The sequence below is a fragment of the Manihot esculenta genome, chromosome 3 (assembly GCF_001659605.2).
Source record: "Manihot esculenta cultivar AM560-2 chromosome 3, M.esculenta_v8, whole genome shotgun sequence".
NCBI classification, from domain to species: Eukaryota; Viridiplantae; Streptophyta; class Magnoliopsida; order Malpighiales; family Euphorbiaceae; genus Manihot; species Manihot esculenta.
In genome coordinates, this window is record NC_035163.2 from 27,650,337 (window position 1) to 27,667,802 (window position 17,466).

At 32.6% G+C, this 17,466-nt stretch overlaps 1 protein-coding gene across 3 annotated transcripts; it reads right to left on the bottom strand.

Annotated features, from left to right (window-relative positions):
- Positions 1 to 2,165: 2,165 nt before the first annotated feature.
- On the bottom strand, positions 2,166 to 17,160 carry LOC110611264 (non-lysosomal glucosylceramidase). 3 transcript variants are annotated; one of them, XM_021751468.2, is made up of 19 exons: positions 16,489 to 17,160; positions 15,372 to 15,482; positions 15,202 to 15,258; positions 15,028 to 15,104; positions 14,837 to 14,936; positions 14,328 to 14,401; positions 14,071 to 14,171; positions 13,882 to 13,985; positions 12,537 to 12,590; positions 12,353 to 12,408; positions 12,228 to 12,266; positions 10,119 to 10,260; positions 9,040 to 9,224; positions 7,505 to 7,572; positions 5,665 to 5,737; positions 5,018 to 5,079; positions 4,695 to 4,799; positions 3,512 to 4,613; positions 2,166 to 2,847 (listed from the first exon to the last, which is right to left on the bottom strand). In XM_021751468.2, exons 1-19 carry the CDS (start codon positions 16,567 to 16,569, stop codon positions 2,589 to 2,591), a joined length of 2,850 nt encoding a protein of 949 aa, XP_021607160.1. In that variant the 5' UTR covers positions 16,570 to 17,160; the 3' UTR covers positions 2,166 to 2,588. The 3 variants fall into 3 exon arrangements, with proteins under 3 accessions (XP_021607160.1, XP_021607159.1, XP_021607161.1); XM_021751467.2 differs by having other exon boundaries at positions 3,512 to 4,799; XM_021751469.2 differs by lacking the exon at positions 16,489 to 17,160 and having other exon boundaries at positions 3,512 to 4,799; positions 15,202 to 15,279.
- Between the last annotated feature and the right edge of the window lie 306 nt (positions 17,161 to 17,466).

A 17,466-nucleotide genomic window follows, 5' to 3' on the forward strand; every position in this document is an offset into this window, starting at 1 on the left:
ATAATTAACACATTTATCTCTTACTTCTATACATATTTTAAACTTTTTCAATTTCAATTTTTATTATAAGTTGAATAATTTAAAAGAAAGTTATATTATATATTGTTCAGTATTTTCTTAATAATATTTATATTCTATATTAGTGTGATTATTTTGACAAATTTCGTTACTGCGACTACATATCTAAATCAAATGAGTTATGTTTATGTATATTTTTTTACTTTATATAATACATTGAATATAACGAAATTTCGTTAATGGGTCCCTTGAAAGTCAAATTTGAGTCCATCTCCTAATGAAGGTTGAAAGTTTACATTCGAAATAAGGGTAAGCAGTCGTTGGTATTAAATTACGGATTGAATTAAATTAATGTAAATTTTAAAATTTCATTAAAATTTAAATTTAAAAAAAAAGTTAATATTATCTTATTTCAGTTTATATCCGCTTTGATTAAAAAAATTTAACAAGATTTAATCGAATTAATTAATTATTATTATTATTAATTAAAATTAAAATTTTTTAATTAAATTATATAATATTTAAAATAAAAGAGGTAAAAAATAAAAAAAATTATTTAAAAAGTTTATCTGAATTGAATAGATCAATTCAATTTAGATTAATTTTTTTCATAATTCAGTTTAATTTAGTTTTTATAAATATTTAAATTTATTATTTTTATTTATTTATTTAAAAGCCAAACCAACAAAGTGTTTACCAAAAAATACATATTTACACTCTCAAACTAGAAGTAAGGGTAAAATATCTATTTACACTCTTAAAATTTTAAAAATATCATGCAATATATTTAAATTATTTAAAAGTATAATTGAGATAATTTCATAATTCATGAATTTTCAATAATATTTTTAAATTTAATTTAATTTAAAGAGAGGATTTTTATTTTGTGTAAAAATATAAGGAGAGTTTTAATTGTAAATTTATACCTTGTGTATTATTATTAATAGTAAACTATTGAATGTTAAATTATTAACGAAATTAGATAGTAATTTAAATTTTATGGATATATGTGAATATTTTTATAATTTATATTATATTATACTAAGATTACAAGATCACATTAATTACTTTTTTAAATAATAAAAATATGTTATACTAACAAGCTTCCCATACTCTTTTTTAACTATAATTACTATTTCTACCACCGCGGTTCTCTATTAGACACTTTTAAATTCAATGCTCATATACAACACTCGGCTAAAATTTGCAAAACCTGTGTAGCAAATGGAAGGTGAGGACCACAGGATATCTCACTCAATAAAAGGAGAAAAAGCACAAACTTCCAACTTTAGTCTGCTCCCTTTTCGGGCCACCCCATGCAGCATCAGTTATATCATTAAAGCAAGCAATAATTCTCTATCCTCGAGCATTTGTCAAAGATGAAAAATTAACATGCATTATCAGCATTGCTCACCGGTGGCTTCGAGCAGTGAGGGATCCACCATTTATATACCCCCATTTATGTTTACAGAGCCAACCTAATATTTATATGCAGGAGTTTAATGTAACTTTTACACTAAATAAAAAATATATTTACTTCTCATTTTACATGAATAATTTTTTTAAAAAAATTAAATACATTATTATAAAACCATTTATAATTTTATTTATATATAATGCAAATTTTTTAAATTATTTTATTTCAAACAAAAATTTTTTTTTAAAAAAATTCAATTGAATTGAATTCTTATAAAATTATTAATTTTATACAGATGGTTAATAAGTTTAAATTCAATATAGGTAAGTTAATTAATGATAACTTAGTTAGAATTATATTTAATAAAAAAATAATTATATTTCATTAAATTTTTATTTAATTATATCAAAAAAATCATTTTTTTAATTTTTTTAAATAAAAGAATTAAACACAGTGATATATTAAAAATAAATTCATATTTAACTAGAGTTTCAGAAAGACAGAAATTCTTACCTGCTTCTCTTAGATCCATCACTAGCTTTAAGGCACCCTCTTTATAACTAACTTATTTGGGTTGAGCATTGAGAAAAGCAATTACATTACAATTCTCTACTAATAAACGCAGCTTGCAAATGGCCTTTTGTCGAGAATCTCTTGTTTGATGAGGTCTTTAATTACGTTGATATCAAATCAAGAGTTCAAAATCAACCCATCAAAGAGCAACACAAACTAAACAATGCTAAAGATTCTCTCTTATTTTTCTTTTTTTCCTATGTTTAATAATACTTGAACGTTATACATAAATTTTCAAAGTATATTGTGCCAGGTCATCTAACTTCTGGCAACCTTTTTATGGATGACCTCGTTTCTCAAAAACCTCAAACTCCTAAATATAACTAAAATATAAAGAAAATTAAGAATACGATTTTGGAAGAAAAAAATTGTACTTCTATTGAATGACAGAGAGAGACTCGTATACGTGCCATATACCTAATTTGCCACTAAGTTACAGCCTGGCTTTTTATCGCCCATATTGAGAAAGATAATTATCCCAAAATCTCTCCTAGCTTCTTCTTCTGGAAGTGTCTTGGAAGCTATAAATAATTCACTGACCATTTTTCTTTACAGAGATGAAATAACTTACATTTTGCAATTAGCATGCACAGTGGAAAACTGAGGCTCCAAAGCACTTGGCTTTAGTTGCAATCTTTCTAACTCCTGTTTCGTGAAGTGCGAATCTTGTGCTAGGAGACAAGAGAAGTTTGTCCATTATATTGATCTTTGGGGCCTCGAGAATTGCCTTTGGCAGTGATAATGCCCACTGCATACCCCAGATTGCAAGTGGCCTCATGTAAATAAGAGAACGGAAGTGTCCATCAGTGGTCCATGCCTCTGGTGTCTGGAACCAGTATCTGTATTTGGAAAAGAAAAAAAAAAGAACCAATACACTTTATTGACCAAAATTAACTAAATCAAGTTAACATCCTAGAAAATACAAGATATTTGTATCTACAAAATCAAACGTGCATGCTTACGTAAGATAATACAAAAATTCTCCATAGAGAGAGATGACAAATTGTTCCAAGTGTCCGGAATAGTAGATGCATAATTAGATGAGTCAATATGGGAAGAGCAGTTTAGGAACGGAAATTTGATATTAAACATGAACCAGTTCCAAACATTCATTAACAGAATGGTGGGTGACAGAATGATTTTCAATTGAAAAAACTCTATAAGATTTAAAAGAAGAGGACCAGATCCAAGTTCCCAAGTATCAGACCATATTAACCAAGAAACAGGTTATTTTATATCATGGCTGCCTCGGATTATAACATAGAAGGGGAATGAACTTGTGAAGGGAATGTTCTGACATGTTAAAGAATAATTCAATTATGTTCTTCAACCTTAATTTGTTTAAATGAGAAATGAAAATTTAAAGACTAAGGTTTGTGTTTTCCAGTATAAGAATCATCACCCTAAGATCAAAAGATGCAAAAATAATAGATGTACCACACAAAACTATGAACTAGATAAGACATTATTTTCTAAGATTGCATTTCAGCACAAATAACTTACCCGTAACCCTCTTCCGACCAGCCTGCAAGAAAAATACCTTCCGCAGTAGTGAATGCCTGGTCCTCCATTCCAGCAAGAATCATGGTAGCTGCCACTGCATAGGTGACACCACTCCATATTTCACGTGACTGCATACAAGTTTCATCAACCTTTCCATTTGGATGCATTCCATTTACGGCTCCCATCCTACCTCCTCGAACTTTCATTACATTGAAGTCAAATATTTTTTGAAGAGAACTTCTTATCTTGACTTCATCAAAAAGTGGAGGTAAGCCTGCAGATGCTGTATACCATTGCCCAGCCAATTGATCTGCTTGGATGGATTTACTGTTACTACTTGATCCACTGTCATAATTGAAATACGAATCATTCCATAATTTAGCTTCAAATGCAGATTTTGCCTTCACAAATTTGCTTTTGCATAATTCAGCAAAATAATTGTCGCCTAGTTGAAGGGCCATTGCTGCTGCAGCTTGAAGGGCTGCAAGCCATAAACAGCCGCAGTAAGCACTTACGCCATGAACTGTCCAGGTATCATAAGTTTGATCTGGGAATCCGTCATTTTCAATCAGAGCATCATCATCCCTATCAAATTGTTCCATGTATTCCATGGCAATACGAACTGCAGGCCACACATCAACTCCAAAGGACATGTCCCGTGTTGCAGCAAAGTCTCTGTACACCTGAAGTACAAACTTTGAATTTAGATCCTTCCACTTGCTTGTGTCATGTATATTGTATGCATTCATTTCATTCCATGGATCATGCATCCCAAGATCATGAGGGACAGCTCCTCTGACCTTACGGATTCCAACATTACCCTCAGCCAGAAACTTCACTTTTCTTCCATCCTCAGAGAGCACAGCTTTAGCAAAGTCGCGCTGAATATTGAGTTCAATTTTGGGAAACAAGTCAAGAAGGGCAAATGATGCATAGAAGTGAACGTCATACGTGCACCACATGATATATTCCACTCCTTCCAAGTACAGAAACCTGCCAACTTCATCATTGTCATTCCATGGTTCCTGCAATGGGGAAGGTTTTAAATGGCTGAGGCCTCCTTTCTCCTGAAACACTGCTGATTCATCTTTGCTTGGACACTCTGCATTTGATGTTTCATCATTGTCTGCAGATCTGACATTAGCCACATTATACTTGGGAATTGAAGTATGATTGACTGCACCTTTAGTGTGGCTCACTGGTGCTTCAATTACATTGACATCCATGGTTTCAATTTCTTTTGTCTGATGATGGCTATCCCTCACATCTCCAGTCATTAAGGGGGAGTCTGTAAAAAAAAAAAAAAGAACAAAGCAAGAGAAAATTCATGCTACTGCTGGTTTTGTTTATGACTCATAATGCTAGCCCCAGCCCCAGAAAAGAAATAATAAAAATGATGTTATAAATGGGTCAAAAAAGTTTTCTTATATAATCAACATTGTCAGAACTCAATTTGATCCCCAGTATCTTATCAAGATGAAAAAGGAATTGCAATCAGATAAGTACCAATCCAGACAGTTCCACCAGCAACCAAAAAGTAGAGCTCATTAAACAATGTGAACTTGTACCTGCAAATATTGAACATGGCATCTAGGCTGAATAAGCCAAAAAGAAAAGGTGCATCTGCACACATAATTTAAAAGCATATCATCCTTTTAGCATGTAAGCAATAGAAAATAATACTACCATAAATGTTCATCTGAATATTGGTTTTCCCTGAGGCTGATCTATGTTATGGCAACATTGTTAGTGGCTTTAGTATATAAAGCATAAATGCATCGTCTGAATAGTGGTTTTCCCTGAAGCTGATCTATGTTATGGCAACATTTTTAGTGCCTTGATTTTATAAAGCATAAATGCATAACTAAAATCACCTCTAGTTAAAAAAAACGTAACACCTTGGAAGTGCAAGAACTATTGTGCACACACACAACACATTTTTTTTCCCCAGCATTCTTTAGTTTATATGTATATCAGCAGCCTACAGGATAAGAAATCAGTACTAAAATTCTTCTGACATAGATCCATACAACATTTAATCATCAAAAATTCTTAATTTTTTCAGCAAGGCAGTTTCTCTTGCAACACAGATCATTCAAAATTCCAGACAAGATGCTTCTTGCTAAACAGTTAACAGTTTCCAAAAGAATTACCATTCTGGTAGCCTTTCATCCTCAAGGATTGGATTTTGCCATTTCTCAATCTCTTCCTCCCACCACTTGTAACCTGATCAAGATTTCAAAGATTTAGATTGCCTGAAAACAGAAACTCTGTAAAGATGGAAGTGTAAATTACACATGTCATTCTTGAACTTAGGGGTATGTAATAGTTCAATACCTAAATTTTAATTTGTAATACAAAACTTCTTGAACATTAATTGAATTAACAAAACCACCCTTAATGACCTCGCATAGCTAGTTTTTAGGTTATAAAATTGATGATGCATTTTTTTAAAAATAAAAATGTCATCTCTTTTCTACCCTATAATAAATTCTCCCTTTATTCCCACCTACGATGCCCTCTCTTTGTTTCTTCACCTTTCTTCCCCACCTATTCTTCTCTAACTAAAACCAAAATACAAAGATTATTCCTCTCTCTCCCTTGGCATTTGTAGCACCTGCCTCCTTGATGACTCCTTAACAACCTCACACCTACCTGTTCCCCTCTCTCCCTCTCTGCATGTATAATTAGGTTTGGGCTTTCACATGCTTATTTGTCATCAAAGAAATGTAGGAAACTAGGGTTGAGTTACAAAATTGGGTTTTGAGAAATTAATACAGTTTGATAGTGTGCTAAATCACACATATATACATGTTTTGTCATTTTCTTTTTGTTACTGCCTTGGCTTCATTTGAAGACCAATTTGGCCTTCAGTGTGGATATTAAAAGCAACCTCAGCCACTGCATGATTTACTAATCTGAGGGTACTGCAGAAGGTTGAGCTCTCAAAAGATTCCTGTTGCTCTGAAATGAAGGTCTGTTCCTGTTAATAACTCGATCCCATTGCAAATATGCTTGGGTGTGATACCAAAAACCTATGTGTTCTCAAAATACAAGCTTCTATTTCTGTCACTGGAAATGAGTGAAATGCTTCCAACAAAAAAGTGGTGCATTTAGTTCTCCATGGCCTAACCTTGGCAATGTTTTCATATTCAACAGTATGACTTCCCTTGACCAGCTTCAGATCCTCAATCTCCAAAACAACTCACTCAACCAACTAATACCCAATTTGACCAGGCTCCTCAATCTCAAATCCCTCTTCTCAATCACAACATCTTTCAATTTCTTTACCCCTGTGCATGTGTCCAATGAGAGAGAGGTGGACAAAGATGGTCAGAGAGATAGAGAAGACTGAGAGTACTGAGGAAAAAGAACAACGGGGCATGGGCATGTTTAGGAAAAGGGTTACATCTATTCAAGGCTAAGGTCATTTAATTTTACAAAATAATGTTAGGTTAAGATTTTATCAGAAAATTGTTTTTCTTTGATAATAATGATTCTAGTATTAAGTTAAATTTCTGCGGCTTTGGTATCACAAGATAAAATTTATGATCTGTTATGTATATGCCAGAACTGCAGAAGAAGAGAGAAGGAAAAGGCACAGAAGGAAGAGAACCAGAGAGGAGAAACAGAAGAGAGAGAGAGAGAGAAGAAGAAGAGAGAATTAGAGAAGATATTTGTTGCATTATTCATTGATATCTCAATATTTGCCATGTTATTTATAGAACTCACCTCCTATTTTTGTTATGTAACGAGCTAACTAATAAATATACTCACTAACTACTCTCATAACAGTAATATATTGTTACATACTCCTAAGTTTAGGAACAAGACAACATGTGCAATTTACACAGGAATAGAAAGAATCAAACTAATTGAAAAAAACAACAATCTTAAAAGTTAATATTCAAGAAAGTGTGGTTAAGTGATTAAGCTCCCCAAACACAATAACAGACAAGGGTTAACAAAACATAAATAAGTAAAACGACATACGCGTCAGTGCATCATGCACCAATTTCTGAGCTGCTCTTTCAGAAGTACCATAAAATTTTGTGTATCTCCTGCAACAAAAAGAACAATATCCATAAAATAGCTTCCACAATGTAGAACAACTCACTGAATATACTGACATGAGCATTTTCAATCATTGTTATCTATTTAACCCATAATAAAACAAGGCTAATGATTAAAAACACACAAAACAAAAAAACTGAACTTTAAATCTCCACTTGATTTTATCTCATTCTTTTAATTTTACCAATTGTAGCCTAATCTATTCATGTTGATAATAATTCTAACTCATTTAGTGAAGGGAAATGAAAATGTACAAACAAGGAAAGTATTTCTTTACTTATTTGAATGTTTATGAGTATAAATATTCTTAATTTTTTCTTCTAAACAGATATTTTTATTATTTTTTTGTAATAATTAGAAAATAAAAATATTAAGAAAAACTTCATAAAAAAATAATGGCAACTTATCATAATTGATAAATAGTGAAAATTATGTTTGTTTATCTTATTAACATAATTTTGTAGGCTGTATCATGCATATTTTATTTCCAAGTCATTAAATAGGTTAAAATTGCTATCTTATCAACAGTTTGGGCTAAAAGTAATAGAAGGCATAATTATCAAAAAAAAAAAAAAAAACCTACTTTGGCACAATTTTCTAAAATAACCCGAACTTCTAATTTTTTTTAATTGAAAATAGTAAAAGTTCATATTATTTTTGAATAATAATAATAAGAAGAAAAGGGTCTAATTCAATTCAATGCACATTTTGGTCCTTCCCTTTTAAAATTAAAACACTTTGGTTCTTCAGTTTCATAACCAAAACACTCCTCATTATGAAAAGTACATTGTTTTTAGATTTTTTTTCTAACCAATAAGGGGTCATAAGTTTTTTTTTTCTTTGGGAACTGAAAGAATGAAATGATTGTTTTTGAAAAGGAGGCACTAAAATATATATTGGGCCAAACCTGAGGACCTACAGTTAAATAGGCATTTCTGCAGAATATTAGCCAAAATTTTAGAGAACACATTATTTAGAGTAACACAACATAACATAATGCGTAAATAAAGCCAATTAGAACTTCATTCCCACAATCGAATACACATCTATATGACCAAATTCTACCCCCCAAAAAAAGAGACAAATCTACTATGATTCATCACCTAGATGTTGCTCCAATATCTAGGGTTTGTTATTGTTTGGTCTTTCAGGCCTAAAAATGTGATTACAGAAAGAGTTGAAAAAAAAAATGTTTTTCTTATAAATCATTAAGTTCGAAAGCAATGTAGGGACAAGCTCTATTTTCAGTAAAAGGATGAGAAAACAAATAATAATCTACAAATAACCGAAATCAAATACTTGATCATTACCCACCTAACTAATTTGGGATTAAGTTTAGTTCTTTTTATTGTAACCATCACTGCACTTGCATAGGTAGTAACCCACTATTCTAGAAAAACAGATAAACATGCACTAAAGAACAAGAAAAAGAAAAAGGTTTATCGTAGATTCACCTATGATATGAGCTTCCCTTTGAAAATTTTATCTTTGGTGATGACCACGCAAGAGCAAATGCAACCGTACACTTTCCATGAGGTTCCACCCATGTGGAAGCAGAAACTGCAGCACAAAGTGTTTCTCCAGGTAATGAAGGCATGCTTGGTCCACAATTGAAGTTCTCCTGATCAAATTGTCCATCCTTGACATATAGAAAAGCAAGTTTAAGTAAAACAGTTATCTCCAATATGCAGGGTTAACTAGCAACTCCAATCTTTTATAGACATTGGCTCATGCCAATAACTGTCAACAAACTCAGGAAGGAGAAAACGTTGGACTACAAGGTGTTCAGAAACAGCATTCTTGCATATGAATTTCAGGAATTCCTAGAGGAAGGCTTCCTCCTCATTTGATGTTGGAGATAGCCCTCTTACTAGTTCCATGCAAGGAATGTATAATTCTGTCCAACACTGCTTCTTACTTTTTTATTGTTCTTCTTTCAGTTGATCATGTTCCTATATTTTGTAGACACTGTCTTTCACTTTAAACTCCATTTTAGACAAATGACCTATTGTTGCAAAAATATTGTAATATACTACATTCTTGAACCAAATTCTGACAAATTTATCAGAAAAATGATGAATTTTAGCATTGTAAAATTCAATACTGACCAACTTCTATTGAACTTCAAACAAACATAAATGAACTCAAAAAATGAGCATATTCACTGACATAACTGAGACAATCTCATCAATGTTCATGTTCATTTGTAATGAGCTTACCAATTTGCATACAATGTTCAAACTCTTTCATAAATCCTAATAAAAAAACTATGATCAATTTATTAAGCCCAATCATGAAATATTTGTTTTCTGTTTATTAAATGAGCTGATCATTTCGGTTCAAATTCATCACTAGTCTTAATAAATATATATATGTGCAACTTATTAATCCCAATCATGAGTCGTGTGTTTAGAACCCAATCGCCATATATATCTACAGTGAAGTTCCACACTAGATTAACAACTTCCGATAAAAATTTCTTTGCAGACAAAGACATGTACCATTTACCTACACAACCAAAAGGAACCGTTACCTGCACCATTTTACACCATATATCCTTCGCTGTGGTACAACTTGCCTCAGACAGTCCAAAGGATGGCAGAACAGTCACACTTACATTCTGAGTTTCACATGCAGCAATTGCAAAAGTAACAGGAGGATTACCCTTTGCAGCCCTGGAACATTCTTATTATCAGAAATTCTTCAAATCTAGTAGTAACTCTAACAACCACAGAATTGATGCTCTGATATCAATGATAGGGAATAAGTCAAACTCAAAAACCTCCATTCGTTAGCAGAAGTTTATGAAACACAAAAATAAAATTCTTGTCCCATGATAAGTCAACTAAACCAAGTGAAATCGAAGCATCAAGCAACAGAGGGTCAATTTAATAGAAGTCTACTAAACCAAAATATCAATCTTCATTTCAATAATATGGGCTTTTTTTTTTCCCTTTGTTCTATTTGGACGTAGCTTGCAAACAGCCACACTGCTAGAGTAATTTAAAAAAAGAAAAAGGAAAAAAGAAGAAAGAAAGAGCAAACACTTCATTTTAATCCGAGCAGCAGTATAGAAAATTAGAACCTCTTGAAGTCCACAATTCATTTTTAATCAATCCTAAAGTCATCTACATTACAAAATTCCATGACACAAGAGCCTAAATATTCCTCCATAAAGACAACACTTGACCACAAATAATTAAGCTTTGCATCAGTAATGGTGATATTCTATCATTTTCATGTATCTCATGTGCTCCTCGTGTTTGAATCCCTTTTTTTCTGTATTGGTCTCCTCTCCGCACTAAACATGGTGAAAAAATTGTCAACGAGTAATCATAAATTTATCAAACCTCGACTTTCCTATAGAAAACGCCTATTTTACTTTGGTCAATACTTAGCTTTAGAAGACCTAGAAACCGGCCTCAACGCAAATTACATATATAACAAAAATCACATGGCTTAAAGAGTATGAGAGAGTTTGCATCACACAAATAAGGCACCTTCTGACGCAAGCTCCTTTAGTCCTCTCATGCCAAGAGATTCAATAGCAATAATTTTCCTTAATTATGCCCTTAAATTGTCAGGATGTCAGCTCTAAACTTTTATTTGGTCTTGTTTAATTATTAACCCCCACACCTCCAAACCCACAAAAAAGTAACAGACATCCCAGCTAGAAATAATAAAACATGCATTGAAATCAATAAAGAAAACAAAGAAATCATGTTTGATACATGAGTTTTACAGCTTATCAGCATCAAACCATTTTAAGCTTTGTTGCTATTATTTTTTGAAGTATATTTTATGAAAACTATATGTATTCCCCCCCCCCCTTCCTTTTCTAATGACTGTGCATAGTTATATGCAAGTTTACACTGTTGTGAAACACAGATGTCGGACTGGTCCAACTGGTTCAGCTGAAACTGAGCCTACGAGGCAACCATTGATTACTGAAAAATGGAAACTCTTAACAGGAACAGGAAAAACACAAGACCATGTATTGTGTTCTTGATGTATCAGTGAAATGGTGATATTTGTTTCTCCAAAAGGAGACTCTAAATCCATGTTCTAGATAGTGCAAGCTTATTATAAATGTTTCTGGATAGTTAACATTAGGAAACAATTATTCACTAAAAGTTCAGCAATATTAATAGGAGTTTAACTGTAAATAAGACAAGTTGGTGTATAATATACTAATTTAACTAAAATTAATTTATAGAAGATAAGTATTAGCGTAAGATTAATTAAATACATTATTTTTTTATTAGTATATCAATATTAATATATAAAAGACTATTAACTGCATAATATAAATTTAATATTTATTGAATAGTATACCAGTTTGACCCCAAATGAACCTTAAATCCTTAAATTTCTATCTTTAGTAATTAAAAGGCATACTGGGTCAGGTTTAAAAACAATGTTGTTTTCACCTCCAGTTTTCATTTTCTGAAAGCACCATCTTAGTTGATAAATTTAAATTTAAGGCTTCTATCTACCCTGGCTCCATCTTTCTTTCTATTTCTTTAAAAAAAAAAAAAGGAACCTTGGGATTTGCTTGACTTTCACCCCTAAAACATTGAAACAGCCAAGAGAAATATGCAAACCAACCGTAATATATAGCTATTAAGGTTTGATGACTTGCTTGTGATGTAGAAGTACACCAGCAACTCCATCTTCGCCTCTGTTGAAGAAAACAGAACATATAAATATATGTTAAGGAATACTGGTTGACATAAGAAACAATGGGCACATATGAAATGTACTAACAAGAATGGTTCATTCACATGATCTCCTGATAAATGTGAGACGCCTCCAATTGAATTCTGTGCAAAAAACACAACAATGTGGTAAGAGGAGGCTAACAATGAGATGCCTCCAATAGATGTTAAATGACCTACGGCATCTGGAAACTGCCAGAATAGTGAAAAGGCAATCTGATAAGAGGACTCACTGCCCACGTGAAGAGGAGGCTAACTTTTGCTCTTTCCTTCCCAGTGTTTACCAACTGTAGCAAGGGGGAAAACAGTCTTTTGAGAATACTAAATTAAATGACTCGAAAAATGCAACAAGTTGTCCAATTACTTTATCTTAATTATAAGATAACATTATACCATCTACCAATTAAATTTGTCATACTACTGTGGAGCTTTGGCATGGTTTTAAATAGGCCTAATTAGTTATATGAGCTTGTGATTTAATCCAAACTTTTAATTTTGAAAATTTAGGTCAGGTGGACCAAATTGGCTGCAATGTTACCAAATTGATCAAAATTGAAACTAAAAACAACATATTCTACATTATTTTTTTTCTATTTTTTTATTTTCCTTGCTCTCCCTGCACTCTCTTTTTCACTTAATGCTCTGTTTTCTTTATTCATTAAAATTGATTTTTTATTTTTGACAAATAAAGCATTTCAATTTCAATTTTGAAGAATTAGTGAATTGGATAGGCCTATCAACTTCAGAAATTGGGCCTCAACTGCCCAAATTAAGAGAGTTGGATTAGATTGCAAATTCACGCGAAGGCATTGCTTTTGATGTAATTACACCTTTCAAATATCAGCTGTTTCAGACCGACCAATTTTGTAATCATTTCCAATTCTGTTATTTAAAACCCAGTATACTAGAAGTTTAAGAAAGTTCTCCGAATAAGCAACGAATTTAGTTTGCTTCAGAACAATTTAATCCAATTCTGTTGTTTAAAACCCTGAGCTTCAGTCATAGCAAGTTTTAAACTGAATGGGTAATCAAACTGAAACCTTCTTATCTTAGACAAGTAACAACTGAAAAGCTCAAATAATCACTCATGATACAAGTAGTAAACTGATTCTTCTTGGTGCCGCATTTAAGCTACAATAACAATTACTCCATCAATCCCATAAATAAAGGCTTATTTTTATATTAACTATATTTTTATTTTAACATAGTTTAAGAAACTATAGTTAATATAGTTAAAGTAATAAATTTTTATTAGTTTTTTTTCCTAATTCCTCATATTGCTCCATTAGAAAAATAATAAATAACTCAAGTTACTAAATTTTTCTCAGAAATAATCGATTTTATTTTTTCAATGCATATTAAATAGGCGTGTATTAGTAAAGCAATAAATGAATTACCATTACAAAAGAGAAAGTGGCCTATAATTTGAAATAGATGAAGAAAAGAAAAGTGATCCAATCTTCAAGAGATGGAGGGAGTAATTAGTATCATAGAAATTTGTATCACAAATTCATTGGGTTACTGAGAATTATCCATGTCATTTAAGAAAATATGACAGCAAAAGTTGAATGAACATACCGTATATACAAAAACAGCAGTAGGAAGACTGCTGTCTCTATAATTATGTGGTATGAATGGTGATATCTGTCTGCAAGAGATTTTCAGGTCAGGGTCTGGTTCACCTGAAAGGCAGAATAGCAGCTTTAGAACAAAATTTAGAGAGTAATGCAGTTATCCTGTAAAAACAAAAATAAACCAGAAGAATACCATCATATATTGTCCAGGCCCTAGGAAACAAAGCATGATATGTAGAATGTTGACCGCTTAAATTCCAGCCCCATGATGAGATACCCTGATCACCAGCTTTCCTGGTCAAAATTACACCAAAATTAGGGTAAGAATATCTTCTACCCCAATTCTACAAGCTTAAATTCCCAAAAACGCCTTAATCTGAATGCCCAGTGAAAAAACACAATTAAAATACATGACTACAGAGCCAAAACATCACAAAATCTTTGTCTTACCCTAAACCTTCATGTTGGCCAGGAGCCAAAACTGATGCATATTTCTTATTCCCTCCATCTCGAGATATAAAAATCTGCGTCACATACAAAAGTTACGAATTAGATTATCACAAGTGAATTCATGGTTCAAATACGCAAATAGAACAAATTATTCATTAGCAGGTGAAAAAAAGAGACTCATGAAGAGGACTATCATAACATAGACATTTTTAGAAAAAATGCAACAACTTATTGCAGAAACTACCACACAGACCCCTTCTGATACTCCTATCAACTATACTATTGTGAGTACACCAGGTTAGTTTGGCTATCACTACTGGTTGTCAGCCATTTCATCTGTCTTGGGAATTTTGATGTATAATAATTATGAAAACTCAACCATTTAACCAATAGATAGTTAAAAAATGACCCTAATAAATTACATATACATCGATGCTCAAGGAGAGAACTTATCAATAAACTAAAAAGCTTATTGCATGTAGATGATAGGATCAAGTGTAGAGCTCTACAGAGAATTGATTGGCCATGACCGGTGAAGCATCACGTGTACCAGGTATGATTTGCCACTGCCTGAATTCACCTCTAAACCCTCTAGATATGCTTCCACTTCTGTATTTTAAAGCAAGAATGACAATGCTTGAGAAATAAACTAGAGAAAACAGTGGAAGAACTGAAGATTCATATGGACCTCGTCACTCACCCCATTCCTCCAAGTGGAACCCCCTGAGATGCCGATGGCTTGCAACTTTCCCGGGTGAAGGGATCTATAGGTGCTTTCTACAGATCAAGGGCAACGCAAATTTAGTACAGCTAATTTTTGCACAGTATACATGAAAAACAAACAAACTCTACATTAAGAAATTGAGAGATTTACCCTTCCATGAGATGCCTCTTCCCTGACATAGGACCACAATCGTATGCCCAATCGAACCTAATATTTCGATTTTCAAATCTAAAGACTGATTAGAGTGAGAAAGAAGGCAGGAAACAACAAAGAACTTTTCTCCTAAGCCAATTAACATATGCTATAAGGACCCATCTCACCATTTTTACTGCTTCCTTAAAAGTGACACTGAATTCTTTGAGAATATTGGCATGGCTGTTTAATCTCCTTCTCCAAGCCTGTTTTGGAGGGGCAGCACTATCAGAGTCCAACTACAACATGAGGAGGAAAAAATTAGTCCAAGCAGATCAAACTAAATATCTCCCCTAAAACCAACAGCCATTAAATACAGGAAAGCATTGTTTAGCTAAAACCAATCTACCGTTTAAGAGTACATAAAAATTGTAGAGAACTATATTTCTAAACTTCAAAGTTGTTAATTAACTTTGATTATAGTATTCAGTATGTTAAAGCACAACATAAAATCATTTGTAACGTGAGTTATAACTAAAACTTGATTGTATATAGTTTTTACTTGGAAAATCAAAGAGACCTTGATGATGCAAATCCATACGAAAATACCAAAAAACGGAATCCCCATTTGCATGGTTTCAAGAAAGAAGCCAATGGATTGACCAACCAGATTAAGTTTTATATACAAAAGGCATGATTTCGATGAAGTCTCGAGAAGAAAGAATGAAAAAAAATAATAAATAAAAATAAAAAAAGAAAGAAAGAAAGAAAGAGGTCTCAGCCGACAAGATTAACAAGCTTCAATTTGCAAAGACGTAATAAATCTGCTTAAATAAATTTCAGAATTGCATATTTCAAAAGCAGCAGCTGCAGCAATGGTCAACGGCTATCACACAAGTGCCATCATCATTCACTAATCGAAGCTTATAATCCAAAACTGAACTTGTACTACGCACTACGAACATGTTCTGCACAACATTTGCAGGAAGCAAAATCATCATATTTATTTCCATACAAGAAAGTGCATAAACTCATGGCTATGAGCTAATCAAAATCAAATCAAATGACGAGAGGGAGACAGAAAGAAGGTTTCTCCGATTACACTACTCCTACAGAGAGAGTAAAAAATTCAAAGTTTATTCGTTTATGCAACGTCAATCTTAAATTTGACTTCATATTTTTTCTTTCATTATCGTAAATTTTCTCAGCAGCCAAACAGAGCCAAAGGAATAACAGAAACACACTCACATACACACACACACACACACACAGAGAGAGAGAGAGAGAGAGAGAGAGAGAGCTTACTAATTGCAAGGTTGCTTTGCTGATATACTCCTCAGGAGGCCACGAATTCTTTTTATAGTGAAACAAATTGGTAGTAACCATCTCTATAACTTCTCTTCCGTTTTGCCTCTCAAACGCACGTTACAAAATTATGTATGCAAATTCCGTTTTCCTTCAAAGCTAATATGGACCAAACACTTCCCCTTACCTCCAAACACCAAAATCCAAGTAAATTTTAACAACACCTGAAAGAAAAAGAAAACGCCGCCGTCCAAGGCTACCTTATTGAAAGATGATCTTCTCTTCTCTCTCCCCCCCCCACCCAGTGCCTTGTTTGGAGGAGAGATGGAGCCCAGCTGCACCGAGTTAATGATAGTGGATCAGATTTCTCGGCCTGGGCGTCATCAAAAAATGTAAAAATTTTGGAGAAAATATTTGATTGGTCGATGATTCTGATTGGTTAACGCAAAAACTCTGAAAATTCAAATTCGTTGGAGCTGTGGAACTTGTTGAGGAGTGGCGTGCAGAGGATCAGCCGGCTGGACCTGGAGTGCTAGCAATTCCGCCTCCAAGATCGACAGGTGGTGAGAAATTAAATTAATGAAGAACAAAACTATATAAAATGATAGCGTTGGCTTTTGCTTTCCACAGACGTGGACCCTCCCTGTCTGAGCGGTGCAGGTGCTCCGCCTGTAAAATAAAGGCAAGTTATTTTTGTTTTTTATTTGAAAAAAAAAAAAGTTAATTGTCGGTGGTGTGTTTGTAAAAGTGTTTTATTTAGTTTATGAAAACTTACTGTATGGTTTTTATAGTATAAAAAAAAGTTAATAATTAGTTTTTTTAAAATTATATTAAAATATATTTAATATTTTAAAAAATTTATTAATTAATCTCATTATTAATTTTAATAGTTAAATATTATAAAAAATCTAACGTAATTTATAGAGATATTAATTAATAAATTTTTACAAAAATAATGGATAAATTAATGAATTCTTT